The sequence below is a fragment of the Bubalus bubalis genome, chromosome 5 (assembly GCF_019923935.1).
Source record: "Bubalus bubalis isolate 160015118507 breed Murrah chromosome 5, NDDB_SH_1, whole genome shotgun sequence".
Classification (NCBI taxonomy): Eukaryota; Metazoa; Chordata; class Mammalia; order Artiodactyla; family Bovidae; genus Bubalus; species Bubalus bubalis.
The window spans coordinates 127,726,945-127,738,850 of NC_059161.1; the positions used below are offsets into that span (position 1 = coordinate 127,726,945).

Below are 11,906 nucleotides of genomic sequence, written 5' to 3' on the forward strand. Positions count from 1 at the left end.
TGAAATTAAAAGATGTTTACTCCTTGGAAGGAAAGTTATGACCAACCTAGATAGCATATTCAAAAGCAGAGACATTACTTTGCCAACAAAGGTCCGTCTAGTCAAGGCTATGGTTTTTCCAGTGATCATGTATGGATGTGAGAGTTGGACTGTGAAGAAAGCTGAGTGCCGAAGAATTTGATGCTTTTGAACTGTGGTGTTGGAGAAGACTCTTGAGAGTCCCCTGGACTGCAAGGACATCCAACCAGTCCATTCTAAAGGAGATCAGCCCTGGGTGTTCTTTGGAAGGAATGATGCTAAAGCTGAAACTCCAGTACTTTGGCCACCTCATGCGAAGAGTTGACTCATTGGAAAAGACTCTGATGCTGGGAGGGATGGGGGCAGGAGGAGAAGGGGACAACAGATGAGATGGCTGGATGGCATCACTGACTCGATGGACGTTGAGTCTGGGTGAACTCCGGGAGTTGGTGATGGACAGGGAGGCCTGGCGTGCTGCGGTTCATGGGGTCGCAGAGTTGGACACGACTGAGCGACTGAACTGACTGACTGAAACTTTCAGCAGCGCATCACTGGTCAGTGCTCTGTAAGCGCAGCACCAGCTCCCCAGAGCACAGCGGCTTTGCCTTGTTCTACATCACAAACTGGCCGAGTACCGGCTGCACAGTTACTGTCGGCCAGAGTCCTCCACAGGAGAGGGTGCCAGGCTGGCCGGGAGGACTGAGAGCCAGGACCCGGGATCCAGAGCCGTGACTCTCAGAGAAGTCCGCAAGAGCTACGAACTATGGTGTGTGGAAAGTCATCCCAGGTTCCAAGGTGGCGGGGTCAGAGGGACAGCTCTGCACGCCAAGCTGGACCCCCGTCCCTCCAGGACCGCAGCTCGACAGCCAGAATCCGGGATCTCCACGTGCAGAACTGCTGCCCCCTGCTGTACAGGGAAGGTACTGCAGCAGGGACAGTGCCGTGTCCCCCAGGGTTGGACCAGCGGGCATCCCCCAGAGCCCCGAGGGTGACCCGTACCTGAAGAGGGGCAGGGAGGAGGGGGAGGTCTCCTGAGGACGGGCCTCAGCCTTTCTCAGCCCCCTACCCCTCGTCACAGGGACGACCCCCATGGACTTGCAAAGCCATCTTGCAGAATAAAGTATTAACTATGCTTGATAAAAAGGCTTTTTGTGCTGCTTGAAAGTCCTAACTTTTCTCTTGGAGCAAAGCCAGGTCTCTGTGAAGGACACAGAACCAGGGGTCTGGACTGTCTGGGAGCACCCTCCCCAAGTCCTTCCATCTGCCCTCCAGCCCTGGCCACTCTGGTTCGGGACCCCTCCCTTTGCACAGGGGTGAGCTGCCTGCCTGACCCACTCCCACAGGCCTGGGCAGCCCCCACCCTCCCAGGACCCCGAAAAGCTGCTGTCAAGATCTAGTCTGGAACTGCTCTGGCCGCTCTGCTCTGTAATTCACGTCCAGCTCCCAGAAGATGCTGTGCTGCTGCCCTGGGGCTCCAGGCGCTGAGCCATGCCACCCACCAGCACCGTGACCCTCCTTCCCTGCTGGACCCAGCGGAGCTGGGGCTCAGTGCCCAGACCCCTGGTTTGAATCCCAGCTTCTCAGAAAAGCAAACCACTAGCAGCAGTAACTGGATTACCCAGGAGATGGCACTTTGTTCATTTCGCCCAGAAGCGGAATCCGGATCGTGTTTCTCACAGTCAGCTCTGGGCCCTAGCTGTGCCCCACGTCACGCCTGTGGCCCTGGAGCGCCGGGGGGAGGGCGGCCAGTAACGCCAGCCTGTCTTTACAAAAGCGTCCAAGCTCCAGCCCCAGGAGGGCCATGCTTGTGATTCTTCCTGAATTCCTGGCCTCTCTGGCTCAGGGAGGCTGCTGCTTACTAAAAATAAGCTCTCAGTCAGGGCGCTCAGTCTAGAACTACCCACAACGGGATTTAGCTTTTCGTATCAGAGTTTTCTACAGCAAAACATAGAAACCTGGTCTCTTCAGAAAACAGATTTATTTTTATATTTCTATAAATATCAGTTGGACGGTCAACACAGACGGGGAGCAATCTCGATGGTGTTTATCCGGAGGACGGTCTGCGGGTTCACGATGACTGTGAGAGAGAAAAGGGCCGGGGTGTCAGCGCAGACCCTGATGCTGTGAATGAGCTACTGTGAGACCAGCCACCGCCCGCTCAGCCCACGGGGGTCGGACTCAGCGAGGTCCTGTGTGGTGTGTCCTTGGGGTACACAGACCACAGGCCTCACCACTGGCTCCCCGAGCCCCGTCAGACCAGCAGGGGCTGTGAGAGCCCGGGAGCCCTGCTGCGGCTCCTGGCCTCGCCCCTCCACGTGCCTGGAGACCCCCACAGGGTACGGCGGCGGGGGAGGGCAGAGGCATCTGATGACCCGAGGCTCCTGGAGGAGAGCTGTCCTAACGACCCGACTCTAGGAAAGCTGACGCTACGTCGCCGGTGCGTTTTGCCACCTGTGACTGAGGACTGGACCGATGCACATCTGCAGGGGGTGGGCTCCTGAGGATTCCAGCACCCAAGGATGCTCCGGCCCGTCACACTAGATGGCCGAGTGTCTGCGTGTAACCTACACACTCCCTCCCGTACACGCTTAACCATCTCCAGATCACGTGTATGGCCTAACGCTCTGTAAACGCCCATGTGAATAGGTGGAAACACAAAGGAAATTCTACGTAAGTAGCTGTGATTCTGCTGTCTCATTCCTCTTGTAGAAACATGCCATCGTGCAAGCGTGTGTGTACCCGTGTGGATGTGTGTGTGCCCGGCAGCACAAGAATGCGCTCCGCCCACCTCCGGGCTGTAGGCGGCGGTCTCACCCTCACCCTCTAAGGTCGTCCCCTGGGTGGAGGCGGGCACTCCCTGCACTCTGGGCAATGTCTACCGACAGGGCGTCCTCCGCCTGCTTGCCCACTTCCCGGGGGGACTCCGGACGTGCTGTGGGGGTCTCAGCAGCCGCTGGTGCTCCCGGCCGCGCCTCCCAGGGCTGTGCCCTCCAGCTGGCGGCCTCTTCCCACCCCCGGTCAGAGTGGGGACAGGGCCGTGCCCACCCGCTGGTCTCCGGGCGCCACAGAGGGCAGGTGCCCATCCAACCCGCCCAGGGCAGGCCTCGGGGCAACACCCAGAGGACGGGGGCGTGGGCTCCGCTTTCCCCCACTTACTTCTCTTTCTTTTGTAGTTTTTTCTTTTCTGAAATCTCATGTTGACTCTCGGCCACGATTCTGTCTTTTCGATGACCGTGGCTTCTACTCGAACAAGGTCCTTTCTAGAAGACAGGAGAATAAACAGTGACGTACCTTCTTACTTTTCCATTTTCCTGGTACTTTACACGTGAGAACTTCTAAAATAAAACTTCCTTTTCTGCTGGTTATCAGCGTCCCCCCCCCCCACCCCCCGCAGATACTACACGGTGAGGGACGGGGTTGTCTCATAGCCAGTCCTAAAAGGACCAAACTGCAGCGAAGCAGTAACAGGCCAGAGACGTGGCCGGGACGCTCTGCACGCAGGGCACTAAATGCCCACGAACCGCAGTGTCCGCGTGTCAAGCTTGGGGCTGACTGGTTGTGACGGAGCCCCCGCCCGGCCCCCGAGGGCACGTTACCCAAGCAGGGGTCTGCCGAGGAGAGTGAAGTCGTCGGCCCCAACCAGCAGGACCTGGAACCAAACAGGCGCGTCACCAAGAGATAACACAGCCACAGAACACAGAGTCGCCAGGACAGGCGAGACCGAGACAGGCTGGAGAAGGAGACGGGCTCGCCGCCTCCCGAGGGACACAGGCCCGTCTGACTGGCACAGGGGGACGTGGGGCCTGGTGGCACATCCGGTCAGCAGTTCATCTCCTCCGGAAACGGACTTAAACCTTCTCACTGAAGCATATACATACGGGGAAAAATGCACAAACCAGACGGTGGGGGTCTTTAAGCAGTTGACGGTCCTGCAGATTCTGTGAAGATTCAGGTTCAAGGTTGTTCTTTCAATGACCCCAAAACCCTGCCCCCGCCAGGCAGCAGGAGGGCAGCCACACCGCCAGGGCTGGCCTCAGATGGACACAGCCCTGCGACCCGAGTGCGGGGGTCTTATTAGACGCTGGGACTTGTCTGGAATTTTACAGATCAGAAGAAAATTCGATCGCACTAAACCTAAACGTGGAAAGACAGCCTGTTTTGTAACAACATCCATGGACTCTGTACATTAGGCCATGACAAAGAACCTTGTCTCGCTCACTCTCAGCCTAACGTGGTCTCTATTGCTGGGTTTCCTACATCATGAAAATCATCTTTACTGGGTGGGGCCTCCTACGCTTTTGTTAGTGTGAAATGTTTCAAGATAACGTCTTTTAAGAAACCCTTACAGATACAGTTCTGAAGGGTCCGATTTTAGACGTAAGAAGTAAACATGCTCTTGTCCATAAGCTTGTGATGTAACCCCGGGGGGCCCCACGGGGAAGGCGCTGTGCTGGCCGCGGGTGTCCCCACAGCACCCTTGTTCAGCTCTGAGTCAAGTGGTCCTGCTCAGACCACAGGCTGCGGGAGGACCACCTGAGAAAGGGGAGCGTGATGCTGCCTGGGTGTAAATACACCAAGAAGCTGTGGTCACAAAGGAGGAGTTTTAAATTATAAAGAAAACCATCTGTCATATCACATCTTGTCAACAGTTAACTATGTCACAGAAACAGGATCCGGTGCGGAGATCTCATATTTTATCTACAGCAGAACAGGCAAAAACCAAGCAGGCCCCTGAACACAGCAAACAGAATCCTAAGCGGAAGCTCACGTGCATGGCTAAGAACAGCACAGACCATGCAGTGGGCCTGGAGGCCAGAACATGGCCGGTGTCCAGGGAGACGGCTGGAAACCAGCGCTCACTGTTTAGGACAGCAGCGGCCGCCACATCTCACGCCAGGGGAGCGCGTGAGACAGACCCACAGACACACACTCCTCCTTAGGGAAATGTGCCGAGCGTCTCCCTGTTGGGAGGGACCCTGCCAAGTCAGGGCTGCCCTTGGGGGTATCTCCCCTTACCCCCAGGCTCCCCAACACCCGCCCAGCCAGCCTGCCCCTTCCCAGGAAGGGCGCCGGCCTTCTCCACCAGAGCCGACCCTGGGGAGCAGGGACCGAGTCCCAGATACACTGAGAAACCCATGGTCTCACCTTCTCCAGCCGAATCCGCTCTCCGCAGGCAATGTCTAACTTGTTCTCAATTAGAATCAGGTCTTCAGAGGTGACTTTCCACTGGTGGCTGGCAAAGTGCACCACGGCGAAAAGCCTGCCATACTGGCCCCTGGCGATGAGCTCGTTCACCTTCTCCACGACCTCTGCAGGGGGAAGGGTGGTCAGGGTCACAGCTCTGCCCCTGCCTGTGTGCCCTGCTTCCCCGAGAGCTGCGCGACCCTGAGCATCCATGGACTGGTGGCAGGGCATGTGCCAGGGGCTCCTCCCTGCTCTCCCACTACATCCTTCAACCATATCTAAAATCAGGAAGAGTCTACGCGTTGCTATGCATTTCCAGGTTTTGGAAACCGAGGACACTCACTGCCTCTGAGCGCTGGGCGTGGCTGGTACGCTACCCTCCTCCCGGCACCCAGATGGCCTCCCGGCCCCCGCGCTGGGGCCGCTTCCACCGAGGAGCGTGCTCCTTGTTCTCTCTCCCTGAACACGCATGTTTCTACCAACGGCGGGGAGACTGGGCTGGACCGAGCCCTGCCACCACCTGTGTCAGCTGCCTGCTACTCAGCCGGTGCCCTGGGAGGCTTTGCTAACTGAACGAGGGTTCTGGATTCTGGTGTTAAGTGAACTTCAGCGTTCCTGCCTTGCCGCATCCTGTGAAAGGGAACACCCACATCGTGCCCGTCTTGGGCACCTGGAAGCATGAGGCCCCTGTTCCGTGGCCAGGAGGCCACCCCTCCCCCTCGCTTCCGCCCCCCCCTTACCTGCGTGGTGTCTGGCCTCCTCCACGGGGTCTGGCAGCACAACTTCTGGCCAAGGTGGTGAACTCAGTGAGGTTTTAGGAACGTATCTGTAAAAGTATTTTTTGCACGCAGGTCACACACACGTGAAAAGACAATTCCAAACCTGTGAGCCACGGCTGTGCTCGGCACACCAGAAAGGACAAGGATCCAGCACGTCTCCGATGCCTGAGTGGCTGGCAGGGCAGCAGCCCCCACATTTGTGGGGGAGCAAAATCTGCCTCCCAAATGTCTCTTAGGCGTGTGGATTACCTCAAGCTGAAAACAATTAAGGCCCAAGACTCTGGAAGAAACTCTGGCAGGAGGCAGGCAGGCCTGGGGCTGCGCACAGGCGCCTGGAGATGGCGGGCCTGTCCTCAGACAGCTTCCCCAGAAAGGGTGCGGGAACACGCGGGCCCTGAGGACAGGGGCTGCTCCGTGTCCCATGGTCTCTGCAGGCCCCACAAACATTTATCCACCAAACACTTGCTTTTCTGCCTCCACGTGGACTGCCTTCTCCCGCTCTTGAAGTCCCAGACCCCCACCCTCAACATCCTCTTTTGTCTTTAGCTGAAGGAGCTGTTTCAGCAGAGGGGTTCAGTTGTTCTGGCGAATGACTCGTTTCTCCCAGGTCTCTCCCGTGTGTACGGGTTATTAAACCCAGGTCTGATTTTCTCCTGTTAACCTGTCTCCTGTCAACTGAACTCTTCGACTAGCCAGAAGACCCTGGAGAACTGGGGAAACTGCTGCTTCCAGCACAGGCCAGGGCCCCCGGCACTGTCATGGCAGGTATGCTGGACACAGATGTCCCTGGTGCAGTCAACCGGCCCCCAAATTAGGTTGTGTTTTAAAGCCGTGAATTGTGTCCGAGGCTCAGGACCCCGGGTGGCCCAGCAGCAGCCAGCCAGACGAGGGACAAAGCTGCGAGGGGGCCGGGGCGGCCGTGACCGCTCAGAGCAGTGCTGGGGGGATCAGCCGGGTTCACGAAAGCGCCCCCTCAGGGTTTCTGCCTCCAGCCTCATCCCGGGAGCCCACTGGTCCTTCAGGGAAGCAGCAGGCCCCGGGTCCCCCGCTGCAGGAGTGCAGGCGGCTGTACTGAGAGCTTCCTAGTGCCAGGCGCTCGCCGAAGCTCTTTTTTAAGGACTTTATTTATCGAGGTGCAGCTGACTTGCAACGTTGTTAGCTTCTGTTGTACAGCAAAGTGACCCGGTTACACATGCATATGTACAGTTTTTTTCCTGGTGATCACAGGATACTGAATGTGGTTCCCTGTGCCACAGAGAGACCTCGCCGTTTACCCACGCTGCGTGTCACGCGTGGGGCCTCATGCTGGTGTAACGGTTTATACCTGCTAATCCAGTCTCCCAATCCACCCCTCCTTCACTCCTCCCCCTTGGCAAGTCCTTCTAATGAGCTCTCTGGATGCAGAAATTCACCCGACTCTCATGAAAACCCACTGCGATGCAGCCTGATATCACTTCCATTTCTCAAAGAGGAACTGAAGCCCAAGGACGACTCTGCTCACGGACCCAGGCTGCAAGGGCTGGTACAGGACCCTGTATATTCCTACTCAAGTGTGATTTTGTTAAATTTACCTTTTTTAGTTTATATTTTTATTTATTTATTTTTTTAATCTAAATATACAGTTTAATACTAAACATGCTCCTTCAAATTACATAAGGTCCTCCAGAGAGTCTGTCCTGTGATTCAACCTTCCGAGTTAGAAATTTCCCAATTAGGAATTAAAAGCTTTTCCTTAAAAAGACACAGCCATGCATGGCCCAGAACACCTTCTCTTTGGACTCGAGGTTCCGTCTGTATTTCTATGTGTTAGGGGTCTGAGTAAAATATTGTTGAAACAGTTAAAACTTATATATTCCTAAAAACCTAAATGTTCGAAGTTTGACTTTAGAAGAAAGGAAAGGAAGAGAGTCAGCAAAACCCACATTTTGATATTACCCTTGTGGAGATGAAGCGCTCTGTGAACTGAACCTCCGAGAAGCGGACCACAGGGAAGCTGAGGGAACAAGAGAGACACGCGTGGTTACTAGGACGAAACACGCACAAGTGCTGCTAGCGTGGCTGGTACCCGGCTCAAACCACATCACAGCGCGCTACGGAGACACCTGGAGAGAAGACTAAGACCCTCACTCACTCACAGCTTCTGGCTATTACCACAAGCGCCAAGGCGCGTTCATCACACCGAGAAGGGCCTGAAACCGAATCACCTACCTGCTACCTCATCCCTTGACGCCAGGTGCCCACCAAGTTGAGGCCCTGTTCGGCACCCCAGTGTGGGAGCAGCCTCCAGGACACCGCTCCTGGGGCTCTCAGCCCCGAGCCCTGCTCCTCCCTCCAAGGGAGCAGCTCTCAGTGACAAAGAGTGTGTGGCGGGAGTGACAGGCCAGCACCTCCAGAGGAGGAGATCAGAGGGCAGCTGCCGGCCTGGCGTCCTCGCTGCAGCAGGACCGCTGCGCTGTGAGTGGCCCAGGGAGGCCCCTGGGATTCCACCTTCCCCGTTCAGGTCAGTGGCTCAGTCATGTCCAACTCTCTGCAACCCCATGGACTGCAGCACGCCAGGCTTCTCTGTCCGGGGAAGCCAGGAAGCAGCTTCTGCTGGCCCTGCTGACTCTTAACCTGAAACAGTCTGACTTGAATCTAACAAGACGGGGAGCCAGCTCAGCCACGCCTGCATCCTGACCCTCAGTGATGGCGTGACATAGTACATGTTAAGTTATCTTAAGCTGCTGGGTTTGGGTTAACTCAGGACACAGCATCAGATAATAATACACCTAGGGACAAAGGCACCCAAAGCCTGCTGAGAAGGGCCCAGAAACAAAATGCCCCATGCTCAGGTGCTAGAAGCAGAGGGCAAATCTCTCAATAACTACTGTTGGTTTTTTTAATTGAGCTATAATTTATATGCCATAAAGGTCATTCTTTTAAAGCTCACTCATTAGCAGCTGTTCCCAATTCCTGGTCTCCTGAGTTGGTTTTTCTTCCCCTCCACCATCTTGGTGTGCTTGTGGTCTAAACCTGGGTCTTTGTGCTCAGTCGTGTCCCACTCTTTGTGGCCCCATGGACTGCAGCCCACCAGGCTCCTCTGTCCATGGGATTCTCCAGGCAAGAAGACTGGAGCGGGTTGCCCTAAAACCTGGTTCTTAACGCTTCTTTACTTATGCCCTTTCCTCTGGGATTACATCTGCTTGAATGGATTTCAGCGTCAGCACACTGGTGACTCTCAAGTGGACACCTGCGGCCTGGACTCAGACACGACAGGCACCTGCCTGTCTGCTGGCATCACCTGGTCGTCACCTGTCTCAGAACCTAACAAAGGCTCCTGATCTGCCCCTCCCGCCTGCTTCTCCCACACCCCTCCACATCTCACATGATGGCGACTTCATCCTTCCAGCCGCTCAGGCCAAAAACCTCAGTCATTTATGACTTTTCTCTCTCACACCTCACAGCCACCAACCTGTCAGCAAATCCCCTGCCTGTTTTTGAGACATCCAGGCTCTGACCACTTCAATCAGCCAAGCTGCCTGGCTTGGAACTGATACCCTGCTCTCACCCTCGCCTCTCTCTCTGCACAGCAGCTAGAGGGCTGGGGACTTCCCTGGTGGTCAAGAGGTTAAGACGTCACGTTTCACTGCAGCGGGCACAGGTTCGATACCTGGTCAGGGAACTAAGATCCCACATACCGTGCGGGGTGGGCAAAAATCCCCCCAAAACCAGAAAAACAAACTATGAGGGCAGCTCAGGTTCCTATTTTGTGCAACCCCCCAAGAGCGCCCCATTTCATTCTGATAAAAAGGCAGTCTTCACAGCGGCCAGCAGGCAGTGTGACCCCGTCTCTCTGGGCCTTGCCTCATGAGGTTCCCCTTGTTCCCTGCACACCTGCCACTCGGGCCTCCTGTTTATTCCTGGAAGATGCCAAGTACAACGGCCTATGCCTTGACTGCTCTTCCTCGGGACAACCCCAACCCCAGGAGGCCCCCTAGGCTAATCCCCTATTTCCTCTGGGTCTCCACTCAAACACCATCTCACTAGAGAAGGCTTCCCCAACCATCCTATTTAAAGTTGAACACTTTCCTCCCAACTCGTGCTTTATTTTTCTCCGTAAGACTTACCAGCTTTGAACCTGCTATGGAATTTGCTTCTTCTTCTTCATAAAATTGCTCATCTCTGCAAATACTTCCCCCCATCAGAATGTGAGCTCCGTAAAAACAGGGGTTTGTTTTACGAATTTAACTGATGTATTCACCATCCTGGACCAGACTTTGACTTGTAATGGATGCCCAATAAATGGTGAAGGAATGAATGAAATCTCTTCTAAGCCATCAAATGAAGCCCGTGTGGAACACCCCACAGTTGGGAACTCACGATTGGCCTCTCTTGAAAGCCAGGTGGCTCAGTAGTAAAGAATCTGCCTGTCAGTGCAGAAGATTCAGGAGACTTGGGTTCGGTCCCTGGGTCAAAAAGATCCCCCAAAGGAGGAAATGGCAAGCCGCTATGGTGTTCTTGCCCGAAAACTCCCATAGAGAAGCCTGGTGGGCTATAGTCCATGAGGTCACAGAGTCGGATACAACTGACAGACTGAGCATGCCTGAGAGCCATCTCACTGGTGAAAGCTCAGAAACTTTCTGCACCTGATCTGCTTCCCTGTAATTCCTGCCTATGGCCTTAGCTTAGCTCTGACCCCACCGGGAACAAATGTGCACCCTCCTGTCCCCCAGGACCATCTTTCAATCCCTGAGAACTGTGACGGTGTCCATCCTGTTTCCTTCAGTCACTCTTCAAGATCCTGCCTGTTCACCATTTTGGTCACCCTCTCTTTACTGAGCTCACTTCACCTGTGTTTCTCTCTGAAAATGGGGGGGGGGGGGCGGGAATTGAGCACAGCATTCTAGAGATAGCTTTATGTTTGTAGAACAAAGTAAGTCCCATCGCTTTTATAAAAACTTCCCTGTCTTCTTAAACCCAAGTTTTATTATGGAAAACAATAAGCACACAAAAGTCAAGAGAATAGGGAGTCCTCCTGTATCTCTTCCTAGACTCAACAGTCATCAACTCATAGCCAAGCCTGACTTATTCACAATGTCTCTGCTCCAACTCTGTGGTGTATTTTAAAGCAATTGTCAGGGTACTTCTATGAAAGATAAAGCATCTTAAAAACAAACAAACATAACCACATCATTATCACACCTAAAAAAGGGAAAACTTCTTTACATACATAAACATACCTTCACACAAATACACACTCCAACCATTTTAAGGAGAGGTTTATAGTGTTTTTGACCAACAAAACCTTGCTGGGCTTCATGACAACCCAGTGCCTAAAATACAGATGTAGCTTTTGCTGGACTGGTTACCTCTGGGCAAGGTTATTCACCACCGTTTTGCAGATGAGGACAAGGAAGCTTAAAGAGTGGCCTGCAGCCTGGGGAGTGACGGTTAAAGCACAGGCTTTGCAGCCGGACCGAGCTATCTGATTCAGTCCTCTCCCACTTCCCTGCTGTATGACCAAGAGCAAGTTACCTGACCATTCTGAGCCTCAGTTTGCTCCCCAACTTAAATGGAGCCTATATGGAAGTTGGAGAGCGATCACCAATATTTAAGTTATTAACTAAAGGAACCAGGGTCTGAACCCAGGGTTTCCACGACCGATAATCACCGCCATCAAAATAAGCGATTAACACCGGTCGGACGCAGACACACGTGGCAGGGCGCCCCGTGTGCCCAGCTTCCTCCGTTCACCCCGCGGGGCGGGCCTCACCGGCTCCGGGTCCCGACGCTCTCAGGACGATGCGGCTGCATGCAGACGCCAGCCGCCCAAAGGTGACCGGCAGGGCCCAGGCCGCCACGGCCGCCGCCATCTTCCCACAGCGGAAGCGGAAGTGGCGCGAGCCTGGTGCGTCGACGCACCGGGTCCGGCCGGGAGCAGCGCCG

The 11,906-nt window shown here is 54.8% G+C and overlaps 1 protein-coding gene across 1 annotated transcript; it reads right to left on the reverse strand.

Annotated features, from left to right (window-relative positions):
• Positions 1-1,977: 1,977 nt before the first annotated feature.
• MRPL21 (mitochondrial ribosomal protein L21) lies at positions 1,978-11,866 on the reverse strand. The gene is made up of 7 exons (XM_006063954.4): positions 11,734-11,866; positions 7,917-7,974; positions 5,943-6,028; positions 5,164-5,327; positions 3,615-3,667; positions 3,175-3,278; positions 1,978-2,095 (listed from the first exon to the last, which is right to left on the reverse strand). Exons 1-7 carry the CDS (start codon positions 11,831-11,833, stop codon positions 2,031-2,033), a joined length of 630 nt encoding a protein of 209 aa, XP_006064016.3. The 5' UTR covers positions 11,834-11,866; the 3' UTR covers positions 1,978-2,030.
• Between the last annotated feature and the right edge of the window lie 40 nt (positions 11,867-11,906).

Coding starts and splice junctions, on each gene's coding strand:
- MRPL21 (XM_006063954.4), bottom strand. CDS start 11,833: ATGGCGGCGGCCGTGGCGGCCTGGGCCCTGCCGGTCACCTTTGGGCGG. Junction 3,668..5,163: donor AGCGGATTCGGCTGGAGAAG/GTGAGACCATGG, acceptor GTTTGGTTCCAG/GTCCTGCTGGTTGGGGCCGA. Junction 2,096..3,174: donor AAACTACAAAAGAAAGAGAA/GTAAGTGGGGGA, acceptor TCTCTCTCACAG/TCATCGTGAACCCGCAGACC.